We start from the raw sequence: 23,972 nt of genomic DNA, 5'->3' as shown, positions 1-23,972 counted from the left end.
AAAATGAATTTTAAGTAAAATTAGTACTATCTATTATACAGTAGCCGCCACCCTCCTAGATACATAGGAACATTGAGCTATTACAGTCCTGGACCCTTCACTTGTTGCAATGTTTATTTTTATGTCTAGTGACGTTTAGAACATCACAAATGTATAGAAACTTAATATAGGGCTTTTTATTCACAGTCATTTGTTTCGAGCTTCTGTCATATGTCGTATAATCCGTGTTTATTAATATTATACACATATTATACAATATATGACAGAATCTCGAAACAAATGACAATCGATGAAAAGCCCGATAAACATAGAAAGTTGACAAATAATAGATCAGCTGTATTTGACGGTTATATAGTTGTCATTTTGTTAAAATTGTAAAAGTTTTAATGCATTGTAATATTAAGAAGACTAAGTTTTCACTCTAATGGCATATAAAGCAACATAATGTTACTCTATATCCCACCAGCCTGAAAACAATGGGAACCTTCTCTGGTTACACCTCCGAGGCTTCTACAATTTGCAAGCCATACGGATGCTGAGACTAAAGAAGATGAGGGAATTTTACAATTTATAATTCACGTCCCATCTGCTCAGCGCGGTAAAGTTCCAACGAGAATGGTTCCCTTCGTACTCCAATTGGAGTAAACATATAAATCAAAAATGAATAACCATTTTCAATTTCGTTGCAAAACGAAAATACAGACGCAACATATTCCAGTCTAATCAGAGAGTGCAGCAAGCACCTCTACCGGTTTCGAAACTTATTAGTCTCTCATCCAACCAAAACAAACCCAGCGTGCAGTCCCAGATTGCAACGAACGAAATGGCATAGATGCCCTAGCGGCAACTGCTACCAAAAGACATAAGTTTTCACTCTAATGGCATATAAAGCAACATAATGTTACTCTACATCCCACCAGACTGAAAACACTGGGAACCTTCTCTGGTTACACCTCCGAGGCTTCTACAATTTGCAAGCCTTACGGATGCTGAGACTAAGGAAGATGAGGGAATTTTACAATTTAAATTGGCTGGGGTTTGTTTTAGTTGGATCAGAGAGAGCAGCATATGTGCCTCTTGATGAGAGACTAATAAGTTTCGAAACCGGTAGAGGTGCTTGCTGCACTCTCTGATTGGACTGAAATATGTTGCGTCTGTATTTTCGTTTTGCAACGAAATTGATTGGACATGGTTATTCATTTTTGATTCATTGTAATATTCTTGGTGTTTAAATAAAGTTATTTTAAAGCAGAATAACAATTCTATTAATTAATGTATATTTTGTATGGAAAAACAACTATTTTGAATTGTTTCTTGACAGTAACATGACAGGGATGAAAATCACATCTGAAATCGGACTGGATTAGCCCGTAAGCGTAACAATTAGGTACCTACCCATGTATCTAGTAGCGTGGCGCTTACCGTATATTAGTACAAGAATAAAAAACCGCTAAACGCAGTAAAAATGAGTGCCGCATAAAATATTCCAGCTACAAAAGAGCTGACATGAGTATTACGTGGCGCGAAAATGTATTTTCACTTTGATGGAAAATAAAATTCCAGTTTTATTTTGAAATATTTTTTCCATATTTGCTAAATTTGAAGTAAAACGCGCCACAAAAGAGTAACTTTGATACAGTTTGTATTTTAAGGCTCTTTTGTGACGGGTTTTTCTTCAATGTTAGCTAATATTATGGAAAAAATCTTTCAAAATAAAAGAATTTTATTTTCCATCAAAATGAAAATACATTTTCGTGCCACGTAATACTCATATTATATCAGCTCTTTTGTAGCTGGAATATTGTATGCGCCACTCATTTTTACGGTGTTTAGCGGTTTTTTATTCTTGGATCAGGAGTTTTTCAAAGTTTTTTTATAAATTAAATGTACGAAGTTAAATGTAATGTTTCTCGATTACACGTTAAGCGTTATAAATGGTCGCCTTTGTCGCATTCTCTCCCAAATGATCTAGTAGTTGCGACACCAGATTTGTGATAAGACAATCCAAGTTCATATCTCAGCCATCCTAATAATTATGGCCGGTAAATGAACTCGGATTGCACGATCAATCTTAGCGTGATAACCACTAAAACTACATAAACAATTTCCGTGATAATGGTTAAATGGATTATACTTTTGGAGCTCGATTACTTCTGAACGGCTTAACCGATTTTAATCACTAAACATGAGTTTGAAACGTATTCACAAGTAGAATTTGATGCATCCAAGGTCAAGTATGATAACTGAAGGTATTACAGGAATTATTGAACTTGAAAAACCGTTTTCCCCATAAGAAATAGATTGGATCATACTTATGAAGCCTATAACTTAAAAATTCAATTTTCCCAGATATGAGTTATACACCGTTAGACGGGTCTAGAGTCCTCCTATAAATGCTCAGTTATTGGCGTAATTCGTAGGTTGAAATTTTGAGTAATTGTCAAAAAACCAAAATTTAAGTTTAGTTTTTCAGTTTTTCGGCTATACTGAGCCGTGTGTATGTCTGATCCTAACCGCTTAGGCACCATTTGAAAGATTAACTCAACGCTATTGATTTGGTGTATTTGCGGTTTTCCTGTCTCTCCTTGAACCCAAGATATATACGCCCAAAAAATATGCAATTTTGTATCTACCAAGCTCTATAGCTGGCTTATGGGTGGTCAAAAGTCACAAACTACACCGGTTCTGAATCGGCCCTGACCCCCTCTTGAACACTGAAAAAAAATTCAGATCGGTGTAACTTTTCCATATACATACCTACATACATATCCACGAACATTTTCCCTTTTTTAAATAAAAATTGAGCCATACTTCTGAGCTCGGCAACTTTTAAATGGTATAACCAATTTTCAAAATTAGACATGCGTTGGAAAGGTAATATCAGAAGCCGCAAAGGCCGGACTTAAATTATTGAAATTTTTGGGAGTTTTGGGGACGAGAACGAAAAACAGACCCTAAATGAGAAGGGCCGTAAAATCCACACCCTTGGACCAAATTGGAGATTTGACATATGGATGGGCGAGTCTTTTCCTAAACTTTAAGATGGGATTTGATCCGATTTTCAATTCAGTCAGATTTAGAAAATCGAAAATTTCGTGTATATATAGTGTCGCATGTAGGGGTATTGTGTTGTGCGCCACTGACGAGAACTGCCGTTCTGTGGTAATTATATATCTGGTTGAATGTTTTGTAGTTGATTAATAGTACGGGAAGTAGCGCCAGATTTGAAAAGTCATTTCATATAAACTGAAAATTCTATAAATAGCAGTTTTCCCCTGTGGCGATATTATACTCTTATCGTCTACATCTAGAGTCTAGAGTACGTCTATGTATTCAACGCAACATATTCTTATACCGTCTCTGGCAGTATAAAAAGGCTGAACAGAAATTCATTAGTGGTCATTCTCAGTGCGTTGAATGGAGAATATATATGTACCTATTCATCGGAACAGATGAGCTGAACATGTTCTGAAGCCTGTCGATAAATCCCATTCTACCCAACGGTTACGTGTGTTGAACGTGGTTATCATTATTTTACCGTACGCTGTGTTGATTTGAACACACCCTTCCATATGCATTTATTTCGCGATTAAATGTGACTCCTGATTAATTTCCCCAGTCGTCGTATTATTATTCTTATTTTTTATTAACACCTAAGATTTTTTACAATCAGTTTTACAATGAAAACGATAAGCAAAGTGGTTTGACTTTATAATGACAGAAATATGTATGTATCACAACACATCCCACATAACAATGATGTTCACATCATGTTCAAAGCATATACTACCAACATTCGTCGGAGTATATTCTTTTTAGTATATGCGTTGTACATGCATAGCATGTACCTTAAAAAACATTCTAAATTTCATGTTCTTTGCATATACTTCAAAGAATATTCTCGTACCGAATATACTGAGCACTTTCGTGTACGTAGTATCAGAATATTCGTAAAAGTTTATTCTTAGAATATACCTTTATCGAATATTCTTTAAAAGTATTTCTGAGTATATTCTTGACACATACTTATAAGTACATACATACTTTTAAAATATCTTAAAAATAATATATATCTAATAATGTTAGCTTTATGGATAATTAACTTCGTTATTTATAGAATAACTAATAAAATTTATGTATGTAGTTATGTAGTATCATAATTAATTTCTTAAAATTGTTTTAATTGTATGGTAAAAAAGTTTAAACATTAATTGTATTAACGAAACAAAAATGTTCGTTTTCTTAATTGAAATGAATTTACCATTTCGAGTTTACCATGAGTATTTTTACATCGTTGGATTAGGTACATTCAGTCACAAAGAACTGAAAGAATACATCATCCACCATTTTTATCACCAGATCGTAAAAGCAAGTATTTATAAAAGATCGGATCGGAATTATGTCGACGTGATATGGGCCATTCCATTCAACTGCAAACGGCCAGTCTCATTCTGACCATTTCCTACCTAGATAGGGATTAAATACGCAACGGTAAGATATGAAAACGAAAACAGACATTTGTGTCTAATTATGCAGTGTTAAGGATGAAGGCGGACGATAAAGTACTAAAAGGAGTAGGACTATTAGGAACATACATAATCTCTTTATTTTGTTTGCGGTGCTTCAAAATATGATTCATTTTGGTAACTCAATATTACTTAAATAGTAGATAAGTATGTACATATACTTAAGTATATAAATTTTAGTTACTTATAGGTTAGTTTAGATAAATATTATATAATATTCCGAGCAATATAGCACTTCCTTGGGATATTCTTAAAAGTATATTCTTCCCAGATATTAAAAAGATGTACGGTACTACGTTCTAAGTATATAAATAGAAGGTTTATAGCACGTCCTTGGAATATCCTAAAAAGTATATTCTTAGTATATACTGAAAAGAAGTTCGGTAGTACATTCTAAGTATATACATAGAACGTTTAAGTACTGTAATGTAGTATATACTCAGTATGTGCTCTGCACATTCCCAATGGTAATTACGCATTTTCTCAGTATATACTTTTTCTGAAAAGTATGTTCTATGCTATGAATTAGTGTTGCCCAAAATCGGTCTTGGTCTTGCAGTCTTGGTCTTGTTCTTGCGTTTTCGCAAGACCAAGACCAAGACCAAGACCGCCTAATTTTAGCAAGACCAAGACCAAGACTTACCGTGCAAGACTTGAGCAAGAACAAGACTAAGTCTGCGAGACTCTTGCGTCTTGCAGTTAGAACTGAGGGTCGTTTTAGGGAGTATATAAGTTCGGCTGTATTCTTAGATACTCTATGAGAAACAAAAAAAATTGTAACAACAATTTTGAAAATTGGACTTTACGAACAATACCATAAACATACATAGCGAATCAAAATATCTATTAAAAAGAACACTCGACACATTTGACATGTACTCAGAGGTCATTAAAAAATAAAAAAATTTAGTACACTTTCTCAGCAGCCGACTTCTTTGCTCTGAAATTAATGTTCTGGTTTTGAGAATAGTCGTGTTCTAATCATATTCATATAACACAACATTCCTGCGTTGCGACGCCTACTAGGTCTGGATCCCGCGTATGAAAAAAAAGTTGATTAATAGCAAGCTGAAAATTTGTTAATAGCTTAAGGGTGTCTAGTTGGACAAACTTTGATATATAGGAACACTGGAACAGGGGAAGTTTTAATTGTGGAACAGGTTAAAAATTTAGAACGGTCAGACCACGAAAACGTCACATGCATTTTGTCCGACAGAACTTCCAATTGATTTTTTACCCTTTCATTAAACTCTCATGCAAAAATCAGGCTGCTATTTATCAACAAATGGGAATTATAATGAGTGGAACAAGTAGAATATGTCAAATGACAGGAATTATGACAGGTGATGAATAGCAGTCTCATTTTTGCATGAGAGTTTAATGAAACGGTAACAAATCAATTGGAAGTTCTGTCGGACAAAATACATGTGACGTTTTCGTGGTCTGACCGTTCCAAATTTTTAACCTGTTCCACAATTAAAACTTCCCCTGTTCCAGTGTTCCCATATATCAAAGTTTGTCCGACTAGACATCCTTAAGCTATTAACAAATTTTCAACTTGCTATTAATCAACTTTTTTTTTCATACGCGGGATCCAGACCTAGTAATATCGAATATCGTATCCAAACTTTTTAAAAATATGTCACCTTAGCACTTATATAAATTTACATAAATAATTTTTTTCATTATTAGTTTTCTAGGAATCTAACCAGAAATTTTATCAGTATACATTATTATAGTAAGACTATTATGTATTGTTTCTGCTGCACAGTCAGCAGAAACAATACATAATGGTCTTACTATAATAATGTATACTGATGTGTCCCGTGTTATGAGGTCACTCGGCTAAACAACATTTTTGCTGAAACAGCGCGGCTATTATTTGTAAGTATCATAACCAGACAAAAGTATAGACCACCTTAAAAAACAGGTCATTTTTAATGGCTCAAATTTTCTAAACCTGTTGTCCAATTTAAGTGATTTTTTTAAATATTTTGTCTTATTCTTTATAAATATTGCAGTAATACATAATAGATATTGTTGCTAGACAGGTCAATTAATTATTGTCAGTGTATACCGGGTGTACCAATTAAACTGTGTTTTTCTCACTCTGTGGAATATTGTAGCATCATGCTAACTTATTATTCTAGCATGCAATAGCATACTGAAATTAAAGCCCAACTATAGCCTCATATTTTCTTAACAGTATGTTTTTTATTCCTTCACTTATGTTGGATAATACAACAGTTAGGTACTTTTTTTCTTTTTTAACTAGCCATGTTCTTCATCAATACAGGATGTTTTTAAATAAGTATGGCAAAATTTAATGGGTAATTCTGCACGAAAAAGTAATGACAGTTTGCTTCATAAACGTTTACTTTATAAATGCTTTGTTTACCAAATAGGGGGGGTTGAAATTTGTCTTTCTCAAACTGTCAAATGTGACGTGGGGTGTCAAACTGACGATTTATTTATTGCTCTAAAACCGGTTGAGATATGCAAATGAAATTTTGTGGATTTTAAGAGGTAGTTTTAACTTTAGTTAGTTAGAACATAGGCAGGGATCACTTAGATCGTGAGTTCAAACCCCACACGGTGTCAATTGTTTCGATATATATTAATTTGGCTAGTCTTTACTATGGCTATGATATTCAAGCTTAAAATGTACCTCTTTGTTACGTTGTTCTAAGATATGCAATAGGCTAATGGGCAACTGCGAGACTTGCAAGACTCTTGCTGCAAGACCAAGACCAAGACCAATACCGGGAGCGCAATACCAAGACCAAGACCAAGACCAGGTGTACTGGCGCAAGACCAAGACCAAGACTGTCAAAGTCTCGTCTTGGTCTTGCATTTGGGTAACACTACTATGAATCTACTAAGAACATGAAATTGTTATGTGGGATTGGCTTGTTAACCGGCGGAAAACAACTGATACGCGAGCACGAAAACTAAAAACACCACAAAACACAATGGCTGGGCGCTGTTAAAGGCGTGGCTTCCACGGCTGTAGATTGTCAGGATCGGTTAGGTAGGTCCAAGGGATCATAACGCTTCAATTGGTTCAAATCATATTCAACAACCCTTTGTTGGTTGTTAAAAAGATTCTATGCCAGGGTATTAGGATATACACTCACAACCTATTTTGATATTGTTCAGAAGATTTTTGCACTCTTTAGAGACTGTTAGTACCTGCAGATCTCTATGTATTTCGTCATTCTGGGTACACCAAGGGGCATTAGCATTAGCGATTGTTCTCAGAGTATTGAATTGAAAGATTTTGCTAGCTGATCCCCACAGCTGCAAACCATATGGCCAAATGGTTTTTATTATTGTTTTGTATATCAGCAGCTTGTTGTCGAGCGATAGATGAGAGTTTTTTCCAGCATTTAGTAAAGTTTTCTGTATAAAATTCCCAGTTAAAATCTTTACTTTTTCAGTAGTATCTATTGTTTTTGTATTTTTACAATTTATAGTAAAAAGTTTTTCAAAACACACGTAAAATCTAACACTGGAGGTGTGTTTATTCACGGGAAAGATAAGTTTTATTTCACCACTTACTCTTATGTCGTATCTTTTTCGTATTTGATAATCTTCTATTCTTCTTTTCAGTAATTTTGTTTTTACTATTAGCCACTTTTTTAACAACTCATCATATGTGTTTCTTTTGTCAGAAAACCACTGCCAACTTTCTTATTATTCATAATATTGACTAACTTGTGAGGTAAAACGTTGAAAGAATACTAACCAGGATTCAATATTTTATAAAATAGAAGAGAGTAGAGATATCGCGAACAAAATCCGACCGCGTAAGAAACTAAAGCCGGCTACATATATGCGAGCCGAGCTTTTTGCGAACTGCTCGCATACAGTTCGTTGAAAATATATTTACAGCGAACTCATCGCAAACTCATCACCATCCATGGAAAGCGACGAACCAACTTGTGCGACGTTTATGTAAATCATTCATTTAATTTTTAATTTTATCTCAAAGTCACCTTCTAAATATAAATAAAGACATCAATTATTTATTTATCAACTCTAAAATAAAAATTGATTACATTGTGTTTCTCACGTTTTTTATCTCTGGGAACACGTCATTCACTCAATGTCGACGCGACGACAAGAACAGACGATATCGCTGCGTACGCGGTCTAAATTGAACTGCGAATATCCTTTGTGTTCGTCCCAAAAACCGACAGGTCGTGGTTCGTAACGAGTGACGAATGAACAGCTCGTAACTGGTTCGTCCTGCCGTACATACAGAATTTTATGCGAACGTTATATTCGTATAATTTGTACGGCAGGATGCACCGCTTACGAGCTGTTCATTCGTCACTCGTAGCAAACCACGGCCTGTCGGTTTTTGGGACGAACACAAAGGATATTCGCAGTTCAATTTGGACGGCGCGCCGCGGCGTACGCAGCGATATCGTCTGTTATTGTCGTCGCGTTGAGATTGAGTGAATGACGTGTTCTTGAGAAAAAAATGTGAAAAACACAATGCAATTCATTTTTAGTTTATAGCTGATAAATAAATAATTGCTCTCTTTATTTACATTTAGAACGTTAGACCAGGAAGGATCTGTTTTTAGGTGGATGTGAGAGGTGGCATTCGGATTTTTACGGATAAAGTTAGGTGATAACTTCGTTAATAATAATTGACTTATGCTCCTTCTCAAATATGCCCGCAACATTAATAAAAAAAATAAAATATTTAAAAATTTCGTTTTTTTTTTACTTTCCTTGCTTATAACTTTAAAACGATTCATTTTGGAACAAAGTCGTATAGGAATAAAACAAAGATAATTAAATTTTCTATCAGGTACGATTGGTTAAAAATGTCTTAATTTATCACCCTTACTGCAAAATAGCAATAAATATAAAATAAGGGGGCAAAACAAGCCTGTCCTTATTCAATGTTTTTCCATCACTTAGGTTACACTTGAAACTTTCCTAATTCGCTTAGAAAATTTTTGTAATGTGCCAAAACCGTCCACCAAATTTCATTAAAATTGACTTACTATATTTTGCATAATAATTTTGCAATCTAAACTTTTTTAAAAAAATTAAAATTTTTTAAAATCTTGCACAACAAAAACTAGAACATACAAAGATTTGTCAATTTCTTTACATATAAAGAAGCACTCCACTCCACATATCTAATGCACTTTACAGAATTGAAATCGGATTATTTAAGCAGCCTCAGCAATGTTTTAAAGTTATAAACAATTTTTTGGCTTATAAACAAATTAGTGCTGTAGCCAGGAGGGGGTGCTACGGGCTCCTTTATTTAGATGGACTTAGCCAAGTTTTTTTTATGTATTTGGACCAGTAGAACACGAATTTTTTGGTTAACAGTTGATCTGGATGTCGATAAGATTGTTATAAACAAAGAACTTGAGGAATTACATAACATCGATTTTTCGCAAAATAAAACATTTTTTTGTATTTCTTGGGTAATTCTAAGCAAAAAATGTTCTTACAAGTTTTTTCGTAGGATGCATAGTGTTCGAGATAAACGCGGTGGAACTTTCAAAAAAATCTAAAAATTGCAATTTTTGAACGCAAATAACTTTTGATTAAAAAATAAAATAGCAATTCTGCTGTCAGCATTTGAAAGTTTATGTCAAATTATACCGGTTTTAATTATTTGCATTGTTAGAAATTAATTTTTTTATTATTAACCCTTAAGTACTAACAATCCGTCTCTCAGACGGCATCGCTTGTTGAAAGTGGGATATTTTCCTAGAAAATTTTGAAGGTCACCCGTTTGTGACTTTTTAAGTTGGGTTGTTCTTTAGTAGTATTGAATTCGGCAATTTGAGGCAGGTTGTTATTCGAAAGATATTTAGACTCAAAGTGTGATTTCCGTCTAATAGACGGGGGGTGTTAGTGTTTGTGCCCAGTTCGTTATTACACATAATGTGCCCCAGTTCGCCAAAAAACATCAAATAAGGGAATAAAGACTATGAGGAAACTCTTTTGAAATGGTTTGATGAGGTAGAAGACGACATAAGCGAAGTGGAATCAATTTGTGATGAAAATGTTGCCACTGACTACCATTGCTACACTGTACTAACTATAGTACATGTCAGTTTTTTTTTGTTTAACATTTTTTAAAAACCTTTTTACTTTCATGTTTCTTACTCTTCGTTTAACTTGATTATACATTTTTATCAAGATTCTTGAATGTCTTTAATTTTTATCACACTTTTTTTCAGGAGTAAAAAAGCACACAAGCAATCCTTCCATTCTTGTTAATGTTTTTAATTTTAATAAATACAGAAAAACTAGATTAATTACTGCGTTTTTTAGATAATCAATACTTTCAGTAAGTCATCGAGATATTTTTTTGCATTAAAATATTTAACAAAAACAAAAATTACCACTAAAATGTTAAACCCGTCTGTCAGGCGGTTAGTTAGTGTTTACGTCTTTGATTTAAGATGTTAGTACTTAAGGGTTAAACAAAGCTATTTGTTTATAAGCCAAAAACTTGTTTATAATTTTAAAACATTGCTAAGGCCCCTTAAATAATCCGATTTTAATTATGTAAATTGTATTAGATAGGTAAAACACCTCTTTATATGTAAAAAAATTAGCTAATTTCTAAATGGTCTACTTTTTGTTCAGAAAGATATTAAAAAATTTGAACTTTTTAAAAACATTTAGATTGCAAATTGGCTGTAGCGGGATAAGATGGTCAAAAATGCCCCCGCACCGATCACCCCGCTACTTATTTTTTCGATAAAGGATATAAAATTTTACCCTTATGCAAATTTTTAGCTTCCCAGAGGTCCTAAAACTTTTTAAATCAAGAAAAGAAGAATTTTTAGGTTTTATTTTTTTGTGAGCGCAGTTTTACTTTAAAAAATCTGAAAAAAATCAAGAGGTTGTATCTTTTGAATACAAAACAAACTGATTTTTTTCAGATTTTTGTAATAAAAAATAAGCCCAGGAAAATTTTTTGAAATTTTCAAAAAAATTTTAGGTTATGATAATATGATTTGGTCAACTTTTAAATAGTATTTTTTTGTGTACATTTTGCCGTTCTTTTGAATGACAGAGGCAGAATTTTTAATATCTGAGTGGAAAGAACGAAAAAATCGAAAAAACCGTTTTTGGTTGTCACGAGATGCATCTCGGGACAGCCAATTTTAGGATTTAGGATCCTGACTACAACAACTGAAAAAATACTAAAAGTGTGAATTTTGTCATAAAATTTGGTATGTGGGGTTTTAATAATATTTGGAACAACTTTTCCAAATAACTTTTTTCGATATCTGTAACGCGAAGCAAATCGAATCGCATATCGAAAATTCACCCTGTTTGTAATAGGCCGCGTTTAAAATTTAAAGTTTAGTTGACTATTTTAAAAATTGTGAACCATCACCCTGTATGACTGTGCAAAATTTCAAATCTGTATATATTTTGATAGCCTAAACATAGGGGTGTCTTCATCTTAAATGCGACAAACTGTATCTTATCAATTTGAAAATTGATTGCAACTAATATAGTCGTATTTTTTATGGATTAAAAATATAAAATCATAATACTGACTAATTCACTAATTTTATCATAAAAAGTTCAAATTAATTGCATTGAAGTATTGAACCAATTAATGTGTAATAATATAATATAATATACAGAGTGAGTTTTATGTATGGAAACTCTCAATTATCTCGGAAATGGCTTGCACAATTTTTATAGATTGTGGTGGGGAGGGGTTTTCTAATGTGGCCGATGTTATAGTAATACTTACATTGTTGTCAGATCTTCCGTTTTTCTGAATATCTAATTAACTTTCTTATTTCAAATGGAACACTATGTATATTTTTTGCGTTTTGAAGTCCTTAAGAAATACTGATTATTTTCCATGTTATATTCCCCATACCTAAAGGCCATAATTTCGGAGTTATTGCTACATTTATTTAAAAAAACTTTTTAAACAAATTATAAAAATCAATTTTTTCGGCCTGGGTAGACATTATTTTAGGTTCTTCGGTCCATTGGGAACAAAAAAGCTCTTTTGTAATTTTTCTCTAAAGTTAATCGTTTTCGAGTTATAAATAATTTAAAACTGAAAAGAAATCGAATAATGACGATTTTCAAGGTTAAAAAACACAAATCAAAAATATTATTTTTGAAACTGCGAAGTACAGAAATGAACGTAAAATAATGCCTACACGGGTCTAAAAAATTGATTTTTATAATTTCTTTAATTTTTTTTTTAAATCAATGTAGCAATAGCTCCCAAACTATGGCATTTAGGTATAGGGAATATAACATACAAAATAATCAGTATATCTTAAGGACTTCGAAACGCAAAAAATGTACAGGGTGTTCCATTTGAAATAAGAAAATTCATTAGATTTCCAGAAAAACTGAAAATCTGACAACAATGTAATTATCACTGTAATATCGGCTGCATTAGAAAACCCCTACTCGCCAAAACCTATGAAAAACCTGCAAGTCGTTTCCGAGATACTTCAGGGTTTCTATACATAAAACTCACTCTATTATATTATAATAATTATAATAATATTATTATATTAATACGCATTAATCGGTTCAACATTTCAATGCAATCAATTTGAACTTTTCATGATAAAATTAGTGAATTAGTCAGTATTCTCATTGTATATTTTGAATCTGTAAAAAATACGACTATATTAGTTGCAATAAATTATCGAATGGATAACATACAGTGTGTCCTATTTAAGATGAAAACACCCCTATGTTTCGGCTATCAAAATATATACAGATTTGAAATTTTGCAGTCATAGAGTTGATGGTTCACAATTTTTAAAATAGTCAACTGAACTTTAAATTTTAAACGCGGCCTACTGCGAATCCACAAACAGGGTGAATTTTCGATATGCGATTCGATTTGCTTCGCGTTAGAGATATCGAAAAAAGTTATTTGGAAAAGTTGTTCCAAATATTATTATAACCCCACATACCAAATTTTATGACAACACTGTTATGACACTTTTAGTATTTTTTCAATTGTTGTAGTAAGGATCCTAAATCCTAAAATTGGCTGTCCCGAGATGCATCTCGTGACAGCCTAAAACGGTTTTTTCGATTTTTTCGTTCTTTCCGCTCAGATACTAAAAATTCTGCCTCAGCCATTCAAAAGAACGGCAAAAAGTACACAAAAAAATATAGTTCAGAGAAATAAGGAAAAAAAATATCATGTTGGTGACACAACTCCCTCCAGGCCGAAACCAAATTTTTTGAGTAGTATAGACGTCTATATTAATAACCTATATGTTTCCTGCAGCCGATTTTGATGATATACATAGTTGTAAACAAATGAAGATCAGAAAACGGTAAATTTTCGCTTTTTTCGTCTATAACCAAAAAGTTAAGTATTTTAAACAAATTTGAGAGTGAGAAACACATAAATCGTATAAAAAACTTCAATATGGCGTTTGCTGAATATGTCTATCCTTATTGGTTGCTTAGGAAATTGCAAAATAAATAATAAATTTTGAGTTTATATATATATATATTCTCTTTTAATCAGCCCAAAACACATTGACTGCATTCCCCAAAATTATTCATTTTGTATTATTAACAGTCACTACATATTAATAATTATATATATATATATATATATATATATATATATATATATATATATATATATATATATATATATATATATTCATAACTTATGTAAAAATTAACGTAAAACGTTCTTATTACACGGAATGCTGAGACTCCTGGTGCTTAAATCATACCCTAAATTTCAAAGCAATTGGTCAAATAGTTTAAAAGGTATTTAATTTGTTTATCCCAAATTAATTTTTTTTTGCAACGCTATAAGTCAGAAAATGATGAAGTTACACTAATACTTTGGATAGTTTATGAAAGAAGAAGTTTTATAATATTAATTTAATTTAAAAAAAATGACAAAAAATAATTCTAAATACTGTAAAATTATTTTGCAAAAACATGTAAATTAAAAAAAGGGGGGGCTAACTTCGTCCCTAATTGTGCTGGGACAATTGTTTTCCTTTCTAAATGTGTATGAAAATTCATTCTTTCCAAATATGAAAAAATAATTTTTCTACGGGTAACGGTTAAAAAGTTATTCTAATTGTTTATAAGTAAATAAAAAATTCAACGTGTTTTTGCAATATAATTTTACACTATTTAAAATTACTTTTTGTCATTTTTTTTAATTAAGTCAACAGTATAAATGTTCTCCTTCCATAAACTGTTAGAAGTCTTATTGTAACCTCATAATTTTCTGACTTATAGTGTTGCAAAAAAAATTAATTTGGGATAAACAAATTAAATAACTTTTAAACTATTTGACCTATTACTTTGAAATTTAAAATATAATTTAAGCACCAGAAGTCTCAGCAATTCGTGAGATAAGAAGGTTCTAAGTTAATTTTTACAGAAGTTATGAATATTTATAAAAACTCAAAATTTATTATTTATTTTGCAATTTTCTAAGCAACCAATAAGGATAGACATATTCAGCGAACGCCATATTGAAATCTTTTAGACGATTTATGAGTTTCTTACTCTCAAATTTTTTTAAAATGCTTAACTTTTTGGTTATAGAAGAAAAAAGCGAAAATTTACCGTTTTCTGATCTTCATTTGTTTATAACTATGTATATCATCAAAATCGGCTGCAGGAAACATAAAGGTTATTAATATAGATGTCCATACTACTCAAAAAATTTGGTTTAGGCCTGGAGGGGGATGTGTCACGAGAAAAATCTTATTTCTCTGGACTAATACTATTTGAAAGTTGGCCAAATTATATTATCATAACCTAAAAATTTTTTGAAAATTTTTCCTGTGCTCATTTTTTATTACAAAAATCTGAAAAAAAAATCAGGTTGTTTTGTATTCAAAAGATACCTCTTAAATTTTTTCAGATTTTTTAAAGTAAAACTGCGCTCACAAAAAAATAAAACCTAAAAATTCTTCTTTTCTTGATTTAAAAAGTTTTAGGACCTCTGGGAAACTAAAAATTTGCATGAGGGCATAATTTTATATGCTTTATCGAAAACATAAGTAGCGGGGCTGATCGGTGCGGGGGCATTTTGACCATCTTATCCCGCTATAGCCTTTATTATGCAAAATCTATTACCTCGATTTTAATGAAATTTGGTAGACCGTTTAAGTAAGTTATAAGAATTTTCTAAGCGAATTACTAAGGTTCTAAGTACCACCAAAGTGGTTAAGAAACATTGAATAACAACAGGCGTATTTTGCCCCCTTATTTTGTATTTATTGCTATATTGCAGAAAAGGTAATACCTTAAGACATTTTTGACCAGTCGTATATCATACAAAATTCAATTATCTTTATTTTATTTCTGTACGACCTTGTTCCAAAACGAATCGTTATAAAGTTATAAGCAAAGAAAGCAGAAAATAATCGATGTTTTTCGAAATTTTTAAATATTTTAATTTTTTTATTAATGTTCCGGGCATATTTGAGAAGGAGCATAAGTCAATTATTATTATTGAAGGCCTCTCACATCAAAAAATAGACGTTTTTTTACAGATTAGTCCTGGTCTACGTGACTTTGAGATAAAATTACAAATTAAATGAATCATTTACATTAAACTTCGCACAAGTTTTTTCGTAGTTGATTCGACGCTTTCCATGGATCATGAGTTTGTGATGAGTTCGCTGTAAATATATTTTCAACGAACTGTGTGCGAGCAGTTCTGCTCGCATATGTGTACCCGGCTTAAGAGAGTGCATACAGCATCAACAGAGACCGTTAATAACGAACAGTAACGGATTTTATCGCATTCGTCATTATGAGTTTAATGATTATGACATTTAGAAACAACGATTTTTCGTCACTTTAAAAAATTGGTTATACATATATCCTTACCCATTTGTTCAGTTTTTATTTCCACCAATGGTTCCATCATTATTTGGTCCATATTATTATCCATTTCCGAGGAATTATAAATCATTTCTTGGCTGGATTCTAAGTCACTGAGTGTGGGATGATGGGACTTTGTTGTCATATATCCAACGCTGTCAAATGAGTCTGGGAAAAATTGTGGAAATGAAGCTGGTCTTCCTATACCTTAACAAAATAAAGAAAATTAATGTCAAATTTTAAGTATAATTATACAAGAATAATAATATGAGGGATGTTATTACTACCTACTATTGTAACTTTTATTATGGAGAATATTGAATGGCGCAGTTACATGTGAGCTAGAGCTTATAGGTCTGGATCCCGCGTATGAAAAAAAAAGTTGATTAATAGCAAGCTGAAAATTTGTTAATAGCGTAAGGGCGTCTAGTCGGACAAACTTTGATATATGGGAACACTAGAACAGGGGCAGTTTTAATTGTGGAACAGGTTAAAAATTTGGAACGGTCAGACCACGAAAAGGGCACATTTATTTTGTCCGACAGAACAGACTTAAGCTCTCCGAACAGAGATTAAACTCTCATGCAAAAATCAGACTGCTATTTATCACCTGTCATAATTCCTGTCATTTGACACATTCTACATGTTCCACTAATTAAAACGCCCATTTTGGTGATAAATAGCAGTCTGATTTTTGCATGAGAGTTTAATCTCTGTTCGGAGAGTTTAAGTCTGTTCTGTCGGACAAAATACATGTGCCGTTTTCGTGGTCTGACCGTTCCAAATTTTTAACCTGTCCCACAATTAAAACTTCCCCTGTTCCAGTGTTCCCATATATCAAAGTTTGTCCGACTAGACACCCTTAAGCTATTAACAAATTTTTAGCTTGCTATTAATCAACTTTTTTTTCATACGCGGGATTCAGACCTATTACATAGTCACTTAATATGTTGCCTGGGTGGCCCAAATATTGTACGCATGTAAAATAATTTAAGCAGACGCATAATCATATATATAATAACCTGTAGATTAGGCTAGCTATGGGCCGCTCTGTGCATCGAGGTGTAACGCCGATATCAAGGACGCCATTGGTCAATATTCATTTTGAGTGGTCTAGCCATCTTTGTCATATGAGCGGTATAGTTTAGTAAAAAGAGATAGATAGACCACCGATCGACTGCCGCGCGTCATGCTTTTTTGCTCAGTATGTGTTGTCTATGGTTAACATGTCTCTGCGCATAATACCAACAATTTGAGAATTTGACGTTTCAAAGCTCTTGTAAGGCCCGGTTTTTCAGTGAGCGGTTAAAATTTAGGTTAGCTAACCTAGTTTAAATTTTAACCAATATTTTAACCCTCATAGCGTTTTTCAGTGCTTTAAATCAAGTTAAGAAAATCTCGGTTAGCTAATCACTTTTTTTCTTATGTTGGCCGCAGTAACTGTACGTGCGCATGTGCAATTCGAGAAATAATGATCAATTTGACAGAAAAATAAATAAAAGACAATTTCATAACCAAATTAAAAAAATGATTAATGCAATGCAATATCAAGTTCGGAATCTTTGTTTAGTTCATAACGTCTACCTCGGTTTCATAACAGAAGAGAATTAGAATTACTGGGACGATTTAGACTTTTTTCCGATTTTGTTTGTCAAAGACCACGATCTTATCAGTATTTAAACAGATTGACCAGGAAATAAGAAGTCAGACTCTTTGGTAATAATTAAGTATTTTGCTGTGTAGACAAATATAAAATAATCTTTTTAAAATATTACTAGGAATCATGCATTAAATCCTGTTACAGTAAGTGTAAACATAGGTACCTGTTACAATTATATTTAAATATATTTCCTTATAATTCCTTCCTATATAATAAGGATAATAATTTATAATTTCAATAATAATAATTTCCTTATAATAACAAGGTATTAGAATACCTTGTTATTATAAAGGTATTAACAAGGTATTAATAAAAAGGTATTAGAATACCTTGTTATTATAAAGGCTCTCAATAAGAAAGGAGTCCCTGGCGAATATGTAAAGATTGTGAGAGATATGTATGAGGAAGTAACGACTAGTGTTAGGACAGGTGTGGGAGAGACTGATAAATTTCAGGTGAAAGTAGGATTGCACCAAGGCTCGGTGCTTAGTCCTTATTTATTCTCATTAGTTTTGGACCAGATAACATCGAAACTACAGGGTAGTATTCCATGGTGCCTAATGTATGCTGATGATGTAGTGTTAATAGGAAATAGTGAAAGAGACTTAGAACAAAAACTGGAACAGTGGAGACAAGCTCTGGAGGAAAAAGGTTTAAAACTGAGTAGGACAAAAACAGTATTTGGAGTGTTCATTTAAAGATGGAGTTACTACAAATAAAATGGTATCTTTGGATGGTGAAATGATTGTGAAAAACAATAGTTTTAAGTACCTAGGATCGGTATTACAGAGTAATGGAGAAATAGATGGAGATGCATGCAGTAGAATTAGGGCTGGATGGATGAAGTGGAAAGAAGCGAGTGGTGTGTTGTGTGACAGAAAAATTCCAATGCAGTTGAAGGGAAAATATAGAACAGCCATAAGACCGGCTATGATGCACGGAACTGAATGTTGGGCAGTGAAAAAGAAAGAGGAACAACGAATGTATGTGGCGGAAATGAGAATGCTTAGATGGATGAGTGGAGTGACAAAGAAGGATAAAATTAGAAATGAGTATATTAGGGGAAGTCTAGGTGTGGCACCAACTGATGCCAAAATGAGAGAGCATAGGTTAAGATGGTTTGGTCATGTTCAACGTCGAGACGTTAATCACCCAATACGAAGAATAGCTGAAGTGCAGATTCCTGGAAGGAGTAGGAAAGGAAGACCAAAGAAGACCTGTGGGGAGACGTTAAGGCAGGACATGTTGGTAAAGGGGATTAACATTGATATGACCCAAGATAGAATTGTGTGGAGAAATGCAATTAGGGAAGCCGACCCCGCATAGGGATAAGGCAAAGAGAATGATGATGATGAACAAGGTATTAGAATACTTCCCGGGATGAGAGAAAATAACATAACCCAACTAATCCCTTCTGTCAGGCAGGTACTCAAAAAAAATAAACATGATGCATTCACTGCACCAATGCGCAAGCGTAACCGCAAAAACCAGTGTAAACCATCTAACGAGGATCGGTTAAAATCGTGGTTAACTTAAACGAGTTTAAGCTCTAACCTAGTACTGAAAAACTGATTAAACATGAATATTTCGGTGACCAAAAAATAAATAGGTTAACCCAGCACTGAAAAACCGGCCCTAAGTGTGGAAAAAGTATGGACTACCCCTAATAATTTGGACAATATAAGGCTTGTGATACATCATTTAAAAGTTCGTCTGTCACTCTGTATGATTGTAGAAATAATGGATAGTAGGTGAATGGTGTCTATAATAAATTTTCCTTGCCTGAAGACTTTGTTAGTATTGCTCCAGTGTGTTTTCGGTGTCTATTGTGTTTCGCAAGATGCTTGTGAATATTTTTTATGTGGTGTTCAGTAGCATAATTTTTCTGTAAGTTACTGATATCCTTTGGGTCTCCTTTTTTTATATCGTTATTGTATGACTCTTTCTACACTACAAAGGCATATTTTCCGGGTTCTGCTGATTAGTTCTTCTCCATTTTTTATAAATTGTTAATTTCATCCCGTCCTGCTGCTTTTCCTGCTTTCAGTCTTTTCGCTGTCTCTACAATGTTCATGTAATTGGGAGCGTTTTCTCCTTCGTCTCTTCCATCTTGTATCAGCACTTCCCCAATATTCCTACATTGTTTAATTTTGTAAAAGTTAGAGAAATGCTTTCCCCAGTTTCTTTTTACCGATTTCAGGTCTTAGTGTTGTTTTATTGTTGCATTGTTTTTTAACCTAGTCATAGTTTCTTGTTGTATTGGTTATTTCTTCTATTTTATTGCGTCGATTTATTCATCCTTTACAGTTTTTTTTTGTTAATCTAGTTTTGGTGCGTCCTGTTTTTTCCTTTTATATTCATTGAGTGTTGCATATGATGTATTCGTATCCATATCATCCATGTTTGTTTCTTTTATATTTTTGATTTTGAATTCTTTATCTTTTAATTCATTAATTTGCCTTGTCCTGTTGTTTGTTCTGTTGCATGCATTACGCTTGTTTTGATGTTATCCAGCCATTTTCTTTATCTTCGATTTCGACGGTTTGTTGTTTTTTGCTCTTTTTTGCTGAATCAGCGTTCGCTCACCTATATGATCTGACATCTTGTGTTTCTTAGCAATCTTTTGAAATAGGTACACGGTCTATCTGGTCACCTTCTCTTCGGCCTATAAGTAGCAATGTTATTTTAAGTTGTTTTTTATGTCGGAATGGTGTTGTCAATATGTGTGTCAGTCGTCAAAACTAAGTCGCATAGTAATAATAATATCGTATGGGATTTTTGCCGGGGAGATCCTTTCGGATAGTTCCAGCGCCAATTACATCTTTAACCCTGTTTCAAGTAACTAGTGTCGATGTACACTAGCCCAGGGGGACCGACGGCTTAACGTACTCTCCGAGGCACGGTGAGACGGCTCGTGTCATTATTGGAAATGAAAATGGTTTGTCTTTGGCAGGGATCGAACCCACGTACACTGGCGTATGAGGCCAGCGATTATGCCGTTACTCCACGGCCGCTCACAGTCGCATAGTAGTGTTCCCGTATCATTCTTTTCTTCGTGAACTGATTCTTTCCCTGCACCTTCCCTATTATTTCCCGTTTTCCAGCCTTAACATTGAAGTCTGCTATTAATATCGAAATGTAGTTTCTGGGTACGTACGTTTTCAGAAGCGTCTTCTGAAAACGTTCCATGAAAGCGACCCCTGTTCTCGTTTAAAAAATCATCGATTACGGTCACTAGTATGACATATATGCCAAAACATAATTTAAAAATAAAAATCGACCTGTTTCGGGATTTATTTCCAAAATCGCTCATTCGCGAAATCATAAAAATTTATTTCCTTTGGCTTTGACACACTGAAAAACTGAATAGTTACCACCAATTGATTTATACCTTGTCTCCCATGACTAAGTTACTGTGTTATGTTTGGCAGTTGTTTTAACCTTCCGATGACCAACCTTTTTTGTTACACGGATGACCAAGGAGGGAAAATGACCCCAGGTCAAAAATGACAATTAACAAAAATGAAGGGTTTTTTTATGGCATGGACTTTATGTCATTCAGCCAGTCACAACATGAGTATTAGTGTCATGTGTAGTGTGTATGTTGAGTAAGTGTCTTGTTACTTTGCAAAGTCGACGTCATTAGCGTAAAACTACTTGGAATTACACATAATAGACGGTATTTTACTAAACATAAACTTCAGAATATATTTTTTATTCGTAAAATATAGGGAATTTTTTTTATTTCAAAATATGAGGATATCTAGAATGATATTAAAGTCAAATAAAAAAATAATGAGTTAAAAATTGAAAATACTTTTGAATTTATTAAAGAAAAACATACGCTGGGGTCACAATTTCCCACGCTTGGTCATCCGAAGGTTAAAGGAGATGTTTGTAGTTCCAAACTATTTATAGACTTTTAATAGAATAACGTAAAGACCAAAACAATAATAAACATGATAAGTTAAAAAAAAGCCTAAATATCCTCTAATACAAAGAGGGCACCCATCGATCAGGCGTCTGAAATGGCGTTCGAAATTATCTTGGGAATGAAAGTAGTACAGTGTCTTTTAGTCATTCTATTTACGTGATAAAATCTAATCACCCCTACCATAAATAATTTTAAAATGTGCGTACTAATTTCTAAACAGTTATCAATGTTTTAGTAGGATATCCCCGGAAAAAGCTTGGACTCATATAATGCTGCTTAAACTTGACCACAGCTTCGACTATGATCTAATGGCGAGAGTGCTTACAGTCGGAAAAATGAAAGAATACCCATGAACGATCACATCAATCACTTATTTTGTATTTGCTATCTTTTTCTATAACAAACGTTTGTTATTTATAGAGAAAGACAGCAAATACAAAATAAGTGATTGATGTGATCGTTCATGGGTATTCTCTCATTTTTCCGACTGTATCTATAATAGTAATGATACATAATTGCATATGTCATATACTTCAAACATAAATATTTCCTTAAATTATAAATTTTGTAACGATTTTGCCTAAGTAGAAAATTATATTTTTAAAGACAATAATAGCCAATCCACACAGACATCTAACAAAATACAAAAATTTCTAAATACAACAAAACAAACAAACTCTAAAAATAAAATATATACAGGTTGAGATCTTACTTACCTAGGGGATTTATCCTTGAACTACCTCTGGGTCTTTTATTATAGGGACGGCGAGCAACTACAAAAGTAATAAAAAATTGGGATATTCCACAATATGAATAATAATCTGAGCCCACCACAATTATATTTCTGTGTGTTAGATTAAAAGCGTAAGGCAAATGGTTTGCTGTGATAAATACTATCAATTAGACATTTTATATTGTTAATTGAAAAAAATAGGTTCGTTCGAAAGTTATAAATTTGTGGTATTTGAATTTTTAGGAATCATAAACACGAATAACCAAAAATATAAGAAGGGTATTTTCCGCCAAAATTTTGAATATTCTACACGAATACAGAACGGAGGGTAGCTATTTTAGAAAAGGCTGGCAAATACGAATAAAATAAAAGAAATTTTCATTAAATCAGAATAGAAAACAAACGTAATCGGAAATACGAAGCGGCCATACGTATCATTTGAATACTACTACTACTACTAATATCGGTTTACAGCGTTCTCCGACGCCTTCCGACTCCTAACCGCCATTCTTCTCTGTTTAACCATAGACCTGGAGGGATTTCTCTTTCCTCTAGTTCTTTTTCAATTCCCTGCCTCCAGCTTCTTCTCGGCCTTCCTCTTTTTCTTCTCCCTTGTGGTGTCCATGCCAAAATCTGCTTAGGGGTCCTGTCATCTGGCATTCTATTACATGGCCGTACCATACTAGTTGTTTTGTTTTTATGTCATCAATTATTGTATGTGTGACTCAAATCATTTCTCGTATTCTCTCATTTGGTATCCGATCTCTTCTTGATTTGCCTGCTGCTCTTCTCCAGAAGTTCATTTCTGTTACTAGTAACATTTTTCCGTTCTTTGTTTCAGTGGCCAAACTTCACTGCCATATGTCATTATACTTTTAAGAATGCTATTGTATATGAGCTGTTTGTTAGCTTTAGATATTTTCTGGTCCCACAGAATGCCGTTCATCATGGATATGGCTTTTCTACCCTGTATGTTTCTGCCTTTTATAGTTATCTTCATGCCAAGGTACTTGTATTCATCGCAGTGTTTAATTTCTACCCCATCGTCTAATGTAATGGACTGCTTTGTTCCTCCAATACACATGGCTTCAGTTTTCTTAATGTTTACCTCGAGACCCCATTTGTTATATTCTTCTATTACCTTCCGCGTCATGAAACTCAAGTCGTCATGATCCTGAGCAATCAGAATTTGGTCATCAGCGAAACATAAAGTGTATAGTGTTGTGTCGTCATTGAGAGGGA

At 33.2% G+C, this 23,972-nt stretch overlaps 1 protein-coding gene across 4 annotated transcripts in view; it reads right to left on the bottom strand.

Moving 5' to 3' along the window:
* The window catches only part of LOC114329654 (zinc finger and BTB domain-containing protein 8A-like), a 184,604-nt gene that overhangs the window by 8,125 nt on the left and 152,507 nt on the right, over window positions 1–23,972 (bottom strand). For 2 of the 4 annotated variants that reach the window (XM_028278835.2, XM_028278832.2), the window contains 2 exons: window positions 22,714–22,770; window positions 16,410–16,610 (listed from right to left, as the gene is read on the bottom strand). In XM_028278835.2, coding sequence (XP_028134636.1) covers window positions 16,410–16,610; window positions 22,714–22,770 — 258 coding nt within the window. The remainder of the gene's footprint in view (window positions 1–16,409; window positions 16,611–22,713; window positions 22,771–23,972) is intronic. The other 2 variants (XM_028278836.2, XM_028278834.2) reach the window with 1 other exon arrangement.

This window comes from Diabrotica virgifera, chromosome 7, assembly GCF_917563875.1.
Source record: "Diabrotica virgifera virgifera chromosome 7, PGI_DIABVI_V3a".
Lineage (NCBI taxonomy): Eukaryota > Metazoa > Arthropoda > Insecta > Coleoptera > Chrysomelidae > Diabrotica > Diabrotica virgifera.
The sequence above is the reverse complement of the archived record's forward strand: the minus strand, read 5'-3'. Positions and strand labels throughout refer to the sequence as shown.